At 35.9% G+C, this 18,265-nt stretch overlaps 2 protein-coding genes across 7 annotated transcripts in view; both read left to right on the top strand.

Moving 5' to 3' along the window:
• The window catches only part of MCM9 (minichromosome maintenance 9 homologous recombination repair factor), a 323,915-nt gene extending 311,793 nt beyond the window's left edge, over positions 1 to 12,122 (top strand). The window contains exon 14 of the mRNA XM_064360752.1: positions 12,047 to 12,122. The gene's annotated coding sequence lies outside the window, so the exon portion shown is untranslated. The remainder of the gene's footprint in view (positions 1 to 12,046) is intronic.
• Positions 1 to 18,265, top strand: part of CEP85L (centrosomal protein 85 like) — a 247,224-nt gene that overhangs the window by 14,895 nt on the left and 214,064 nt on the right. For all 6 annotated transcript variants that reach the window (XR_010336626.1, XR_001107094.2, XR_010336627.1 and 3 more), the window contains exon 2: positions 12,047 to 12,205. Coding sequence is in view for 2 of the 6 variants with exons in the window: in XM_012450082.2 (XP_012305505.2) it covers positions 12,047 to 12,205 (159 nt within the window). In the remaining 4 variants the exon portion in view is untranslated. The remainder of the gene's footprint in view (positions 1 to 12,046; positions 12,206 to 18,265) is intronic.

Raw genomic sequence — 18,265 nt, forward strand, 5'->3', positions numbered from 1 at the left:
CTTACAGTTTAATGTTCTAATTTTTCTGTGTTTGACTTTTGTGTCTTTTTACCTACTGGAGACTGTTTTCCAATATTGGGAATGTTGGCCATCGACTTTCTAAATTATTTAAAATTACTTTTAAAAAAAGCTGCATTGATAAATATTTACTGATCTCTAAATAGACACTTAGATGCATAGTGGCTCAAGGGATAGTTTAAAATATCCTGGATTTTAAAATAAACAGACAACAAACACCAAACAAAACCCTTGTTTTAATCCTTCTTCTAAACAGAAAGGTGTTTTTGTAGTTGTAACTGTAAGGCTTCCAAAATTCTAATTTTATTCTGTGAACATTTATTAGGTATCCAGTTTTTTATAATGACTACATTTATTGAGACCCTGTGTAAGTGTGCAGCTTTATGCTAGGGGCTAGACACTAAAAAAAGTTCTCTTTTGGCTGGGCACAGCGGCTCACGCCTGTAGTCCCAGCACTTTGGGAGGCTGAGGCAGGCAGAGTATGAAGTCAGGAGTTCCAGACCAGCCTGCCAACATCGTGAAACCCCATCTCTACTAAAAATACAAAATTTATCCCAGCTATTCAGGAGGCTGAGATAGGATAATTGCTTGAACCCGAGAGGCAGAGGAGGTTGCAGTGAGCTGAGAAGGCGCCGCTGCACTCCAGCCTGGGTGACAGAGTGGGACTCCGTCTCAAAAAAAAAAAAGATTGTATTTCATTTTTCACGGTTAGGTGAGGGAGAAGAAAGTCATATACATATGGGTTAATATAATTTAATAAATGTTGTTGGAATTTTGAATAATATATTGGGAGAGAACAAAATAGTAGTTATTTAATGCCACCTAGAGGAATCAGGGAAAAGAGAACAAGTTAAGTCTGAAGTAGGACTCTTAAGGTACAGAAGTGAAACAGCATGGAGTCATGAAATAATCTCATCTGTTTGGAGGAAGCGATTAGGTAAGTGTGGATAGATGTCTTGTAGGTAGAAGTCGCCAAGTGCTAGAAAGTGAAGCTGACAATTGGTGAAGAACTTTCCCTAACTTAAGGAGTTTGAATTTTATTTAATATACCATAAGGGGCTCACAGATCTATGTAAGTAGAAGAATAACATAAACATATTTGATTCTAGAAGATAATTCTGATAATAGAGTAGAGGCTGGCTTGAGTGGAGTTAATTCCAGTAGCAGAACAGGTTCTTTGTTCAAAAGTACTTGTTAATATTTCAGAGATGCTGAAATGTGAACTGCCATGCTACTTATGTAATATGAGGGTAAACATGGTTTATCTTCTATTTTATTTGAAAGGGTTGGTTTCCAAGTTGATTTTAAGACCTAATGAGTGACAGATAATCTGCATTTTAAAAAAACATGCAATTTGTATTTTTGATTTGTATTATATTTTCAGCTTATTTAAAAGTCTAAATCTGCTTTGTCAGTGGTGTTATTTTTGTTTTCTTTGATTTAGAGCTGTCATTAAAATATTCAGTGAGATTAGTTCTTATTCTCAGTGCAGTTACAAATAGATTCAAATATTGTGGAAGACTTGATACTATATGCCTATTTGCTTCCAATAAAAGAGCTTCAGAAATAAAATAGGTTTCTTTTTTATTTAATGCTAATCTTCCTGTGTGAGTAGTATTCAGAATTTTTAATGTTATCTCCAGGCACTCAGTATTCTATTTAAAAGAGTTAAAATTAGTATTAAAAAAATTAGTATCGAGAAATGTTAATATACTGTCTTCCAAAGAGGAGTTCCAGTGTAGAGTGTCTTGGATCTTTGCTGTTCTTACAGCAGTACTTTTGTCTTTGTTCTAGAGAGAACAACTTTACAGTCATCCAGTTTCTCTAATGTGATAGGACCTATTAGGGAAGACATTATTGCCAGAGATTATTCAGCCTTTTTTTAAGTCTTTAATTGTATAGTGCATAATACGTATCAATATTCCTATTTCAGTAACATAATCTTGTAAATATTCTGTGAGAAAATTCTCCTCACTAAATCACCTGGTCAGCATATTTCACAAGTACTTCTTCCTGTATTGTGTTTCTAGATTGACTTGACTAGAGACAAGTCATGTCATTCTTCTCAGACTGTGAATTCTTTCAGTCTAAATTAAAAGATTAGAATATTATTTTCATGACATTTGTTAATCATATTCAGTGTTGATTAACACTATATATTGTCACATACAATACCAGATCTTCTTTTTAAAGATGTAGTTATATTTAAAGGTTAAGACAAATGAGTTCAGGTGGGAGGAGATCAATTTATATAGTTAATTCTTTTCCTTTTTTTTTGAGACAGGGTCTCACTATGTTCCTCAGGCTGGTCTCTAACTCTTGGGCTTAAATAATCCTGCCTCAGCTTCCTGAGTAGCTGGTATCACAGGCATGTGCCACACATGATGTATATTGCCTAATAGCCTATCAAAAGTTTGAGTTTTTGTAATGAAGAAATTAGCATTATCATTATCAGTGTATGGGAGTATCTAGGAGCATTGTTGTTTTGTTCTTTTAACATTTTTGCTAGATTGATGGCTGAAAAAACAGGCATCTTCTGAATTTGATGCTACTTCTTTATCAGTGGGCTTGGGTTATTTTTTAGAATTTTTAAAATTTATCTGTGTTTTCCCTTTGGGGTTTGTCCTTGTCCATTTAGACCAAATCATTTAAAATTTATGTTTTTAAAAAAATTTTCTTAGTTTGCTTGCGATCTCTTTGCAATTATTGATTAATACTTAACGTATCTGCAAATATTTTTAGTGTTTGCCTTTAACTTTTTTTTTTTAATTGCATTTTAGGTTTTGGGGTACATGTGAAAAACATGCAAGGTTGTTGCATAGGTGCATACGTGGCAGTGTGATTTGCTGCCTTCCTCCCCTTCACCTATATCTGGCATTTCTCCCCTTGCTATCTCTCCCCAACTCCCCACCTCCCGGTGTCCCCCCGACTCCCCCCAACAGACCCCAGTGTATAGTGCTCCCCTTCCTGTGTCCATGTGTTCCCATTGTTCAATACCCGTCTATGAGTGAGAACATGCGATGTTTGATTTTGTGTTCTTGTGTCAGTTTGCTGAGAATGATGGTTTCCAGGTTCATCCATGTCCCTACAAAGGACGCGAACTCATCGTTTTTGATCCTGCATAATATTCCATGGTGTATATGTGCCACATTTTCCCTGTCCAGTCTATCATCGATGGGCATTTGGGTTGGTTCCAGGTCTTTGCTATTGTAAACTGTGCTGCAATGAACATTCGTGTGCATGTGTCCTTATAGTAGAACGATTTATAATCCTTTGGATATATACCCAGTAATGGGATTGCTGGGTCAAATGGAATTTCTATTTCTAGGTCCTTGAGGAATCGCCACACTGTCTTCCACAATGGTTGAAGTAATTTACACTCCCACCAACAGTGTAAAAGTGTTCCTATTTCTTCACATCCTCCCCAGCATCTGTTGTCTCCAGATTTTTTAATGATCGCCATTCTAACTGGCGTGAGATGCTATCTCAATGGAGTTTTGATTTGCATTTCTCTAATGACCAGTGATGATGAGCATTTTTTTCATATGCTTGTTGGCCTCATGTATGTCTTCTTTTGTAAAGTATCTGTTCATATCCTTCACCCATTTTTGAATGGGCTTGTTTGTTTTTTTCTTCTAAATCTGTTTTAGTTCGTTGTAAATTCTGGATATCAGCCCTTTGTCAGATGGGTAGGCTGCAAAAATTTTTTCCCATTCTGTTGGTTGCTGATTCACTCTATTGGCTGTTTCTTTTGCTGTGCAGAAGCTGTGGAGTTTGATTAGGTCCCATTTGTCTATTTTGGCTTTTGTTGCCAATGCTTTTGGTGTTTTGGTCATAAAGTCCTTGCCTACACCTGTGTCCTGAATGGTTTTGCCTAGGTTTCCTTCTAGGGTGTTAGGTCTTATGTTCAAGTCTTTAATCCATCTGGAGTCAATTTTAGTGTAAGGTGTCAGGAAGGGGTCCAGTTTCTGCTTTCTGCATATGACTAGCCAGTTTTCCCAACACCACTTATTAAACAGGGAATCCTTTCCCCATTGCTTGTTTTTATCAGGTTGGTCAAAGATCGGATGGTTGTAGATATGTTGTGTTGCCTCTGACGCCTCTATTCTGTTCCATTGGTCTATATCTCTGTTTTGGTACCAGTACCATGCTGTTTTGCTTACTGTAGCCTTGTAGTATAGTTTGATGTCCGGTAGTGTGATGCCTCCCACTTTGTTCTTTTTGCTTAGAATTGACTTGGCTATGCGGGCTCTGTTTTGGTTCCATATGAAGTTTAAGGTGGTTTTTTCCAGTTCTGTGAGGAAGGTCATTGGTAGCTTGATGGGGATAGCGTTGAATCTGTAAATTACTTTGGGCAGTATGGCCATTTTCACGATATTGATTCTTCCTAACCATGAAGATGGAATGTTTCTCCACCTGTTTGTGTCCTCTCTTATTTCGTTGAGCAGTGGTTTGTAGTTCTCCTTGAAGAGGTCCTTTACGTTCCTTGTTAGTTGTATTCCTAGGTGTTTTATTCTCTTTGTAGCAATTGTGAATGGCAGTTCGTTCTTGATTTGGCTCTCTTTAAGTCTGTTATTGGTGTATAGGACTTCTTGTGATTTTTGCACATTGATTTTGTATTCTGAGACTTTGCTGAAGTTGCTTATCAGTTTCAGGAGCTTTTGGGCTGAGATGATGGGTTATTCTAGATATACAACCATGTTGTCTGCAAATAGAGACAATTTGACTTCCTCCTTTCCTAATTGAATACCCTTTATTTCTTTTTCTTGCCTGATTGCTCTGGCTAGAACTTCCAGTACTATATTGAATAGGAGTGGTGAGAGAGGGCATCCTTGTCTAGTGCCAGATTTCAAAGGGAATGCTTCCAGTTTTTGCCCATTCAGTATGATATTGGCTGTTGGTTTGTCGTAAATAGCTTTTACTATTTTGAGATACCTTCTATTTATACCTAGTTTCTTGAGAGTTTTTAGCATAAAGGGCTGTTGAATTTTGTCGAAGGCCTTCTCTGCATCAATTGAGAATAATCATGTGGTTTTTGTTTTTGGTTCTGTTTATGTGGTGAATTACATTTATAGACTTGCGTATATTGAACCAGCCTTGCATCCCCGGGATGAATCCTATTTGATCATGGTGGATAAGCTTTTTGATGTGCTGTTGTAATCGGCTTGCCAGTATTTTATTGAAGATTTTTGCATCTATGTTCATCATGGATATTGACCTGTAGTTTTCTTTTCTTGTTGAGTCTCTGCTGGGTTTTGGTATCAGGATGATGTTGGTCTCATAAAATGATATGGGAAGGATTCCCTCTTTTTGGATTATTTGGAATAGTTTCAGAAGGAATGGTACCAGTTCCTCTTTGTATGTCTGGTAGAATTTGGCTGTGAACCCATCTGGACCTGGGCTTTTTTTGGGTGGTAGGCTCTTAATTGCTGCCTCGACTTTAGACCTTGTTATTGGTCTGTTCAGGGTTTCGATTTCTTCCTGGTTTAGGCTTGGGAGGAGGCACCTTTCCAGGAATTTATCTATTTCTTCCAGGTTTTCTAGTTTATGTGCATAGAGTTGTTTGTAATAATCTCTGATGATGGTTTGAATTTCTGTGGAATCTGTGATATCCCCTTTATAACTTTTTATTGCATCTATTTGGTTATTCTCTCTTTCCTTTTTTTTTAATCTGGCTAGTAGTCTGTCTATTTTGTTGATCTTTTCAAAAAACAAGCTCCTGGATTTATTGATTTTTTGTAGGGTTTTTCGTGTCTCTATCTCCTTCAGTTCTGCTTTGATCTTAGTTATTTCTTGTCTTCTGCTAGGTTTTGAGTTTTTTTGATCTTGCTCCTCTAGCTCTTTCAATTTTGACGATAGGGTGTCAATTTTAGATCTCTCCTTTCTTCTCATGCGGGCACTTATTGCTATATATTTTCCTCTAGAGACTGCTTTAAATGTGTCCCAGAGATTCTGGTATGTGGTGTCTTCGTTCTCGTTGGTTTCGAAGAACATCTTTATTTCTGTCTTCATTTCAGTGTTTATCCAGTCAACATTCAGGAGAAAGTTGTTCATTTTCCATGAAGCTGTGTGGTTCTGGGTTGGTTTCTGAATTCTGAGTTCTAACTTGATTGCACTGTGGTCTGAGAGACTGTTATGGTTTCCGTTCTTTTGCATTTGCTGAGGAGTGATTTACTTCCAATTATGTGGTCAATTTTAGAGTAGGTATGATGTGGTGCTGAGAAGAATGTATATTCTGTGGATTTGGGGTGGAGAGTTCTGTAAATGTCTATTAGGTTTGCTTGTTCCAGGTCTGAGTTCAAGTCCTGGATATCCTTCTTAATTTTCTGTCTCGTTGATTCGTCTAATATTGACAATGGTGTGTTGAAGTTTCCCACTATTATTGTGTGCGAGTCTAAGTCTCTTTTTAAGTCTTTAAGAGCTTGCCTTATGTATCTGGGTGCTCCTGTATTAGTTGCATATATATTTAGGATCGTTAGCTCTTCTTGTTACATTGATCCTTTTACCATTATGTAATGTCCTTCTTTGTCTCTTTTGATCTTTGTTGCTTTAAAGTCTATTTTATCAGAGATGAGAATTGCAACTCCTGCTTTTTTTTGTTCTCCATTTGCTTGGTAAATCTTCCTCCATCCCTTTATTTTGAGCATTTGTGTATCCTTGCATGTGAGATGGGTTTCCTAGATACAGCACACTGATGGGTTTTGGCTTTTTATCCAATTTGCCAGTCTGTGTCTTTTGATTGGGGCATTTAGTCCGTTTACATTTAGGGTTAATATTGTTATGTGTGAATTTTATCCTGTCATTTTGATGCTAGCTGGTTGTTTTGCCCATTGGTTGATGCAGATTCTTCATTGTGTTGATGCTCTTTACCATTTCATGTGTTTTTGGAGTGGCTGGTACTGGTTGTTCTTTTCTTATGTGTAGTGCCTCCTTCCAGAGCTCTTTTAAAGCTGGTCTGGTGGTGATGAAATCTCTGAGTACTTGCTTGTTCACAAAGGATTTTATTTTCCCTTCACTTATGAAGCTTAGTTTGGCTGGATATGAAATTCTGGGTTGAAAGTTCTTTTCTTTAAGGATGTTGAATATCGGCCCCCACTCTCTTCTGGCTTGTAGAAGAGAGGCGCCCCCCGTGGGGCTCCTCCGCCTGTGAATCTCCTGGTCTGTGGGCAGTAAAAATCCGTCTGGAAATGCGGCGTCCACTCACCCTGTGTGCTTTCTCTCGGAGCTGCAATCCCGAGTTCCTCCTACCCGGCCATCTTGGATCTCCTCCTCTAACTTTTTAAATATATAGTCAACTTTCTTTTTTTTTTAAAGCAGAGTCTTGCTTTATTACCCAGGCTGGAGTGCAGTGGCACTGTCTCGGCTCACTGCAACCTCCACCCCCTGGGTTCAAGTGATCCTCCCACCTTAGCCTCCCAAGTAGCTGGGACTACAGGTGTGTGCCACCATGCACAGAGGTAAACATTTTTTTTTTTTTCTTGTGTAGAGATGGGCTTTTGCCATGTTTGCAGGCTGGACTCAAACTCTTGAACTCAAGCTGTCTGCCAGCTTTGGCCTCTCAAAGTGCTGAGATTACAGGCGTGAGCCACCTTGCCCGGCCTAGACTACAGTTTGATGACTTATGTGGTTGCTTACTTTTTGTGTCCTTCTATAAAAGTGAGAGGTACAAGTTTATAATGTGGCAGTACACTGAAGGAAATTTTAAGAAGACCATTTCCCTGAGTTGTTAAATAAAAAGACTCTAATAGGTATGTACTGTTCTGTGATTCAAAGATAGAATTTAGAGTTTCTAGAGAGGTTGGATTATAACATGTCTTAGACCATTTCTCTGTCATTTTTTATAACTTTTTTGTGTGAGAGCTAGACAACATATAGTACTGATGTGCTTTGGGAATTTGTGGAATAGGTATGATACTGAGTAGATGATATTGAGATACTGTGATGGAAATTGATTACAACTATTGTTCTTTTCTGAACAGATGGCTGTGCCCACTTTCATATCTGTAAGCAAAATCAGAATTGTTCTAGTTTTCCCAAAATTGTATTCAAGTTCTCCAGAGAAACAGAACCAATAGGATTTAATTAATTAGTTAATTAATTCAGATTTGGCTCATGAGATTATGGAGGCTGTTAAGTCCCAAGATCTGGGAGGTGATTTGGCAAGCTGGAGATCTAGGATTGTTGATAGCATAGTTCCAGTCTGAAGGTTGGCAGGCTCATGCCCCAGGAAGAGATCAGTTCAAGTTTGAAGGTGGGAAAAAGCCAGTGTTTTAGTCAAAGGAGATCAGGCAAGAATGATTCTCTTTTGCTTAGGGAATGGTTAGCTTTTTTCTTCTGTTCAGGCCTTCAGTTGATTCAGTGAAGCCCACCCACATTATGGAGGGTAGTCTGCGTTATCCAGTTGACCAATTTGAATGTTGATCTCATCCAAACACCTTCACAGAAGTAATGTTTGACTGCATATCTGGGCACCCCATGGTCCAGTTAAGTTTGTCATGTAAAATAAACCATTATACATATTTGACATTGTCTAAGAGTTCCATACAATATGGATAAACTGAGATTATTTTATTCTGGAAAAAGAAACCTAAAACTGTTGTTGACATATATTTGTTTTTGTAATCCTTGAAAAACCTCAGTAGTGCTTTCATGAATTGTCAGATTCTGAGCAGACTGGCTGCTGATATGTACTCTAGGATGAGCTCACCTTTCAGTTAGAATGATTTTTTACTCTGCATCTCAGGAGTCTGCAAACTGGCCCCAGGCTACTTCTGATTTGTTACCTGTTTTTATAAATAAAGTTTTATTACAATATAGCCACACCCATTTTATTGTCTACAGCTCATTTAGACTTCAGTGGTAGAACTGGCTAGTTGAGATTGAGATTGAGTGGCCCACAAAGCTGAAAATATTTACTATCTGGCGCTCTACAGAAAAAGGATTTGTTGAGCTGTTTTTCTGGCAGTAGTTAATTATGCAAGACTAGTGATTGAAGGTTTTCCTAGCTTGTGATAATAAGACCATAGCATTAGTCTGTATAGTAGGGTTTTGCTCCCTATTACTGGAGTGAGAGAGTGAGTGAGTGAGTGAGTGAGAGATTGATTATTTCCTTTTAATCTATAAATGGTTCATTGGCCAAGACTTGTCAACAATAGAGTGGAGGTGTGTTGTGGGCTCTAATGGAGCATTATTGTATACTGCTCAAAATAGTTACATTGCCTAAAAGCAAGGGTTTTAATTTTAGCCATTTAATGCAGGTTTTGTAAAAATTGTTACTAGGAATCTGAATTTATATGTCTTGATCTATAGCTGGTTTCTAACCTCATTATCAAATGTTGATGTAATCTGCAAATCAGTATATGTACTTTTCAGCATTTCCCCACATAAATTGGTAGAATGAATAAAATAATAACCAATGATGGAGTAAATCTTCTTGTAACGTATTTGTTCCTTTAGTAAAACTTAGTCAGTGTTAGCATTTAGATATAGAGCTCCCCAAAGGTTTTTTCCATGTATGTAAATATACAAACTCTTCTCCAGCTGTGGAATCATACTATGTATACAGCTACATAAAATGCTTCTCTTCCACACATACTTAATATATTTTGGATGCTATTCCATGTTTAAAAATAGGTTGGTAAAATCATTTTTAGTATGTAAATATTATCCAGTTAATTAACAGTATTTATTTGTTCATAGACTTTTCCTTATTTTAAGCAGTGCTGTCAGGAATGTCCTTGTACTCATATTTTATACTTGTCTGATATTTACTTAGGATAAACTCTCAGTAGAAGGTCATGTCTATGTTGAAATTTAGATACCACTTTCCAGTTTGCTCTTAAGAAAGGTTATACCAATTTGCAAGGCCGCAAAAATATATGAGCATACCCCTCACTTGGTTGACACCAGTCTTTCATTTGTCAACTTGATAGTTCTAAAAATCCAGAAAATTTTGTGTTTTTCACTTCTCCCATTATTAATGAGATTTGGAATCTTTTCTTATCTTTATTTTCCATTTATATATAGTGCCAGCCTATTTATGCTATTTGCTGGGTATTCTTAAAAAAAAAAATTATCCAGCTAATAGGTTTGCACTTGTGAGAGTAGACTGGTTGCCTTTTTTGATAATGGTTTAGACAGGACTTTGAGTTCATTTAGATGGGATGTTACCTGATTGAAAAAAACATTTTGATATAGATCATAGATCACACATCAGAATTAGAATAGATCTGGTGACAGAACACCTTCCTCTGGTGCTTTGATGTGAGTGTTGAATCACATAAATTGAAAAGTCTCATTCAGAGAGAAGTCTAGAAGCTACAGAGTTTAAGTGGTTGTTCTGGACCTGAGAGCTGGTAAAAGTTTCTCTTTAGCCCATATTTTTCAATTTTGATTTGTTAATTTAAATGTATAAGGCTTTTAAGGCTGCTTGTATACTTTATACATCTGTAAAGCCTAAATTTAATTGATAAATTGCATTTAAATAAAACTTTAAAATAAAGTTTTATTTTATTAAAAATGTTTTAATAAAATAATATTAAAATGATAATGTTTTGTTAAAAATGAATTATAATGTTGAACTTAATATGATAGAAGTAGCTTCAGGTCTGGTTTTATTATTAATTAGTTTATATGTTTTGATTTTAATATTAACATAGAGAACAACTATTCCTAAAAGTATAGCCAAAAAAAAACTGGTATAATTAACTTTATGCACGTTTGTTGTTTTGTTACCCTTATGTTTAAACTGCCAGAAGGCATTCCTTACATGCCAGTTTCAATAGGGTATGACTTAATAATTCTTTAAAACTATCTTGTTTCAAATAATGGTAAGTACCCAGTGATGTCATTTGCTCTTTACTTAGAAGCATCTGCTATTGCAACCATAAAACACAAATGGGGACATTGAATTATGTGATAAATCTGTTTAAGGTTGCTATACAGATACAGGAGCATTGAAATTATGTGGAAATAATGTTTTAAGGTGGCTATTCAGATCATCTGTAATGTGCTTATTAATTTTTTAAGAGCTATCATTGAAATGAAAGCCTAAAATTAATTTAAGGATACTTCTTAATTTTCATGAATAATTTTGTAAGCCCCAAATTTAGACTCACTGTGTTAGACATTAGTAAAGATTTGTGCTTCTACAGGTTTTATATCAAGTTTAACAAATTTAAAATTTCTCTTTCTAATTATAGTACAGTAACAATTTCTAGATGTTTATTTATTTCTGCATCTAACTTGTAACAAATAGTACACATTGGCACTGGTCCATGGATATCCTTTGAGTAGCATTGTACTAGAGAATAAAATAATTTAAGTAATGGGTAAAACAGAAAAAGTCAAATAAAAGTTAAGCAAAAATGGTTAAGTGAAAATAAACATTGAAAGAAAAATGAAAAACCTTCAAGTAGCTCAAAAATATTTAAATTAAAAGGACAGATCAAGCATTGAGTAGGAAAAAGCTGTGCTGTTAAACTGTTATTATGTAATAATTAAGGAAATAATCAAATAAATGACATAAAAGAATTTAAAAATTTTAAGTGATGATTGTAGACAAAATTTAGTAGACATGTAGTAGAAAAAATGGATCGTTTTCATATTCTGTGTGGATATCCTATTTATATTATCATGCATTATTATTGAATTTTTCCTGAGTTCTGATTCTCAGTTAATGCATGTATATGGAATCACAGATGCCTACCTGTCAATTATTCTAGAGCACAGTACTGACATTTGAAGATAAGTAGATTTAACATTTTTAATAACACAGTAGTATGTCTTTCAAAGTTTAATGCCCAGAAGCAGAAAACAGTTCTTCAGCTAGAGGAAGCTATTTAATCACACTTAATTGATATATGTGTGATATATAAGTTTATTTGGTTAATTTTGTTGATCATTTTAAATTATTTTGGGCAGAAAGGAACCTTTTATATCTTAGGTGTATTTTCCACAAGTTAAAAAAAAATCTTCTGCCTACTCAGATATTATATATGTGTTAACTGTTGGATATCTCCCTTTTTAGGCCCAGATTATTCATCAGCATGGCTACCTGGTAATGAATCATTGTGGCAGGCCACAACTGTTCCATCTAACCATCGAAGTAACCATATCAGGAGACACAGTATAGCTTCTGACAGTGGAGACACTGGCATTGGAACTTCCTGTTCTGATAGTGTGGAAGGTGAGCTAAAATTCTAATTGTTTATATATGAATCTTTGAAGAGTGGTTGTGATATAAGAATATTTAGGGGATGTGTTTTATTGTTTCATATTGAAAATTACAGTGTTTGAATATTTAATAATGTTCAGTGTTGCTATATATCAAATATAATTTGATGAATTTGGTGTTTCATACTGAAAATTATAGTGTTTGAATAGTTAATAACATTCAGTGTTGATATATATCAAATAAAATCCCTCTAGTCATATTAGAGTTTTTTCTTCATCTTTTTAACTAAACTTCTTATTTTGAGATGCAGATTTACATGTGGTTTTAAGAAATAATAGTGTTGTAACCAGGATATTGACATTGATATAGCTGAGATTCAGAACATTTCCATATACCTTATGTTGCCCACACACACTTCTCTCTCTCCTCGCTCTCCTCTACCCACTTAACTCTTGGAAACCACTTTACTCTCGATTTCTATAGTTTTGTTTTTCAAGAATACTTTATAAGTGGAATCATAACCATATATAACCTTTTGAAATTGACTTTCTTCTCTGGATTTTCATCCAGTTGTTACATGTATCAACAGTCCATTCTTATTGATGAGTAGCATTCAGTAATGGGGGTATTAGAGAGAATACACTTTGAATACACTGTGAAGTCATGTGTACAGTGTTTATTTCTGCCACCAGTGATGTATGAGAACATATGGAATATTGAAAACTAGGTAAGCTCACCTGAGCCTTGGTGTCCAGGGTTTTTTGGTAGGTGGGTATGTAGGTGTGGTTGACTGCCCTCATGGATGACCTCAGTCTGCAGCTGGTACCATTTGGTCCAAGGCCCGCACCATCAATCACATTATTAGCATAGACTATATGGAGTGGCCTAAAATCCCCAGGTAAAGAAAGACTTTCTTACTAGGCAGGACATTCCAAGAGCTTAAAAGGTTACCTCCTAGGATCTGGGCAAAGGCCACATCTTTCTCAGAGTATTCAAGGTGTGGGAAACTCAATAATTCATCCTCATTGCACAGTGTGAGACATAGACTGAGGTTTTTTTTTTTTTTTTTTTGCCTTATTACTTTTTGGGTAGAGTTATATCTACCGTATTGTTTTTCAAAATTGTTTTAGCTCTTCTAGTTCCTTTTCCTTTCTGTATAAACTTAGAATATTGAAGTCTGGGTATTTGGTTAAAAAAAGAAAAAAAGGCTGGGCGCGGTGGCTCAAGCCTGTAATCCCAGCACTTTGGGAGGCCGAGGCGGGTGGATCACGAGGTCAAGAGATCGAGACCATCCTGGTCAACATGGTGAAACCCCGTCTCTACTAAAAATACAAAAAATTAGCTGAGCATGGTGGTGCGTGCCTGTAATCCCAGCTACTCAGGAGGCTGAGGCAGGAGAATTGCCTGAACCCAGGAGGCGGAGGTTGCAGTGAGCCGAGATCGCGCCATTGCACTCCAGCCTGGGTAACAAGAGTGAAACTCTGTCTCAAAAAAAAAAAGAAAAAAAAATAAGCTTAGCATAATCAAGCTACTGGAAGTAAAACTCGTAAAAATTATAAGTTTGTACAAAAAAGAATACAAACAAATCTTCCTGGGAATATGATAGGAATTGTGTTGTCTACAGATTGGAGAGAATTTCATCTTTGCTTGGTGAGTTTTTCAATCTATGAATGTGGTATGTTCTTTATTTATTTAGATTTTTTATTTTGCTCACCAGTATTGTATAGTGTTTAATACACATTTTCTATACATATGTTGTTAGATTTATACTGAAATATTTTATGTTTTTGGAGTGATTGTAAATGGTATTATATTTTCAGTTTTGTTGTTGATGTTTTATAGAGCCTAGAAATAAATTTAGACATTTATAAATAGAAATAGATTTGCTTTTTAAAAAATTAATTATTAATTAATTAATTTTTCTGAGATGGAGTTTTGTTCTTGTTGCCTAGGCTGGAGTACAGTGGTATTATCTCAGCTCACTGGAACCTCCATCTCCTGGGTTCGAGTGATTCTCCAGCCTCAGTCTCCCAAGTAGCTGGGATTACAGGTGCGTGCCACCATGCCCAGCTAAGTTTTGTATTTTTAGTAGAGACAGGGTTTTGCCATGTTGGCCAGGCTGGCCTTGAACTCCTGACCTCAGGTGATCCGCCCACCTAGACCTCCCAAAGTGGTGAGATTACAGACGTGAGCCACTGCGCCTGGCCGAATTTGCTTTTTTTTTTCAGACGGAGTTTCACTCTTGTTACCCAGGTTGGAGTGCAATGGCGCGATCTCGGCTCACTGCAACCTCCGCCTCCTGGGTTCAGGCAATTCTCCTGCCTCAGCCTCTTGAGTAGCTGGGATTACAGGCACGGGCCACCGTGCCCAGCTAATTTTTTGTATTTTTAGTAGAGATGAAGTTTTACCATGTTGACCAGGATGGTCTCGATCTCTTGACCTCGTGATCCACCCACCTCGGCCTCCCAAAGTGCTGGGATTACAGGCGTGAGCCACCACGCCCAGCCCGAATTTGCTTTTTGGATATTTATCTTGTATTTGTTACCTTGCTAAACTCACTCATTAGTTCTAAGAATTAGTGTTGGTAGATTCCTTGGAATTTTGAATGTAGACAATCACATTGTCTATAAATAAGGATGATTTTTCTTTCTGATTTGTCTACCTTTTGTTTTCTTCTCTCAACTGCAGTGACTAGAAGAACATCCAACACAATGTTGAATATGAGTAGTAGGAGTGGATATCCTTTTCTGATTAGACAGATATAGCATTCAGTCTTTCACTGCTAAGTAGCAGTAGTATAGCTGTTAGCTGTAGGTTTTTGTAGATAACATTTATCAATTTGAGGGCATTTCTTATTCCTAGTTTATGGAGGGTTTTTATCATGAATGGATATTGGATGTTGTCAGTTTTTTTCCCTCAATGAATTGATTTATGATTTTCTTCTTTAGCTTGTTGATATGGTAGTGCATTTTATTACTTTGTTTGAAAATGTTCAACCAGCTTTCTATCCCTGGAATAAGCTCTACTTGGTCATGGTATATAATTCTTTTTATATATTGCTGAATTTTGTTTATATTTTGTTAAGGATTTTTTGTGTGTGTGTATCGATAAGGAATATTGTCCTGTAGTTTCTTTTTTTCTTTGTACTCTCTTGATATCAGAGTTAATGCTATAATAAATACCTGTATAAATGAATTGGGAAATGTTCTCTCTTATTTTTTGGAAGAGATTATATAGAATGGTATTGATTCTTTTTTATACATTTGGTAGAATTCTTCAGTGAAAAACTCTGGGCCCAGAGATTTTAATGTTTGGAATTTTAAAATTATCAATTTAATTTTCTTAATAGTTAAAAAGTAATTCAAATTATTTGTCTTAAACTGAATGAGTTGTGTTTGGTTTTTTAGAGGAAGTGGTTGATTTCATCTGAATTATCAAGTTTTTTTATGTGTGTAGAATTTTTTATAACATTCTCTTATTTGTTGGATATCTGCAGGCTGTGTGGTGTTGTTCCCTGTTTCATTTCAGTTACTGTGTTGTGTTTTTTTTTTTTTTTTTGAGATGGAGTTTCGGAGTTTTGCTCTTGTTGCACAAGCTGGAGTACAATGATGATCTCTGCTCACCACAACCTCTGCCTCCTGGGTTCAAGTGATTCTCCTGACTCAATTTTCCGAGTAGCTGGGATTACAGGCATGTGCTACCATGCCTGGCTACTTTTTGTATTTTTAGTAGAGATGGGTTTCTCCATGTTGGTCAGGCTGGTCTGGAACTCCCAACTTTAGGTGATCCACTGCCTCGGATCAGTTTTGGCAGCAGTTCGTTGATTTTACTGATCTCTGCAAAGAGCCTGGTTACATTAATTTTCTCATTTATTTTCTGTTTTCAATTTCAGCAATTTCTGTTCTTTGTTATTTCCTTTTTTTCTGCTTGCTTTGGGTCTGTTGAGCTCTTCCTTTTTTTAGGTTCTTGTTAGCAGGTTTGAGAGTTTTCCCTTTTTAAAATATGCTATTGTAAATTTTCCTCTCAGAAATGCTGTAGGTGTGTCCCACAAATTTTGATATTTTATATTTTCGTTTTAGTTCAGTCCAGTGTATTTTTTTTTTTTTTAATTTACCTTATGACTTGCTCTTTGCATCTCAGGACTATAAGTGTGTTGTTTAGTTTCAAAGTGTTTCGAGATTTTCCTGATGTCTTTGTATAATTAATTTCTAGTTTATTTTTGTGTGGCTAGAAACACTTCATGTGATTTCAGTCCTTTAAATTTGTTGACATTTGAGGGCCCACCATATAGTATATTTGATATAGGTTCTGTGGGTACTGGGGAAGAAGGTGTATTCTGCTGTTACAAGGAGGAGTGTTCTATAAATGTTGATTAGATTTTGTTAATGTTGAGTTCTGTATACTTGATGATTTTCTCTCTAGTTTTTCTATCAGTTGTTGAAAGAGGAATATTTAAAAGTCTACAATTATAATTGTAGATTTGTGTTTTTTTAATCTCTATGTTTTTGCTTTGCAGCCACATTGTTTGGTGTGTACACATTTAGAATTGCTATTACTTCTTGGTGGTTTGACCATTTTATTATTATATAATGTCCCTCTCTGTCTTTGGTATAATTTTCTTTTCTCTGAAGTTTACTTTATCTGATATTATATAACCAACATGCTTTTTTTGATTAGTGTTTACATGGCATATGTTTTATATCCTTTTATATACAACCTATCTATATTATTGTTTGAGGTAAATGATTTATAATAGCATATAGTTGGGTCATAGTTTCTAATCTGTGCCAATTTTGATCTTTTAATTGGTGTATTTAGATCATTTACATTTAATGTAATTATATGTTAATACTTAAGTCTTTCCATTTGTTCTCCATTTTTGTTTTCATTTTCTGCCTTCCTGTGGGTTATTTGAACATTTTTAGAATTCCATTTGGATTCATCTGTGTTTTTGAGTGTCTCTCTTTGTATAGTTCTTCTAGTAGTTACTTTAGGTATTTTTATATACATTGCTCTTGGTACATTATGTATATACATGTATCACAGTTTAATGATGTTATTTTACCAGTTTGAGTGGAATAGAGAAATCTGACTTCTTTTTATATCCCTTTACCCTCCCTCATTTTTAATAAAATAGTTTCACATATTTCCTCTACGTACATTTATAACCACATCAAACAACTGTCAAACATAATTTAAGAAACTCAGGAGAAGGAAAGCCTATTTTATTTATTCATAATTTTTTTCTTGTGTTTTTTCTTCCTTTGTGATGCTCCAAGGTTTCTTTTGTTACTGCTTCCTTTCTGTTGAGAGAACCTTCTTTAGTCATTCTTCATTCTTTTGTCATCTCTGATGACAGATTGTCTTAGTTTTCTTTTATCTGAGAATGTCTTGACTTCCCCTTGATTCTTCAAGGATAATTTTACTGGGTACACACTTCTAGTCTGACACTTCTTTTCTTTTACCACTTGAAAATATTTTTCTACTTTTTTCTGGCCCCTGTGATTTCTCATGACAAATCTGCTGTCATTTGAATTGTTTTGTGCCCTCCCTCCCGCATTGTAAGTTGTCATTTTTTTTTTTCTGGCTGATTTCAGTATTTTTTTCTTTTTCTTTAGTTTTTAGAAATTTAATTATCATGTGCCCTTGGGTGGATTTCTTTGGATCTTGCAGTTGAAAGTGATGGGGCACTATCTCCTTATTGCCAGGTAGAGATAGAAGTCCCAGTTCCCCACATGGCCTTGCTGATACCTGAGGATGAGGTAGAGTACCTTGTTACTGCTGGGTGGGGGTGGAAGTCCAGGATTCCCAGGTTATCACCACTGACACCACATTGTGGGTTGCCTTATTACTATTTAGTGATGGTGAAAATTTTCAGTCTCTACTAGACCTCCTCTGATACCACCTAAGGGTAGAGGGAAAGGGGTGTACCATATTGCTGATGGGGTGAAGGCCTTGTCTCCCTACTTGGCCTTCTTGGATACTACTGTGGTGGTACTTTTAGGGTGCTTTATTATAGCCTGGCAAGTTTAGAAGTCTAGGTACCCCACTTGGCTTTTGTTAGCATGGGTG

This window comes from Aotus nancymaae, unplaced genomic scaffold (genome assembly GCF_030222135.1).
Source record: "Aotus nancymaae isolate 86718 unplaced genomic scaffold, 86718_ANA_hifiasm-v0.15.2.pri h1tg000040l, whole genome shotgun sequence".
Lineage (NCBI taxonomy): Eukaryota > Metazoa > Chordata > Mammalia > Primates > Aotidae > Aotus > Aotus nancymaae.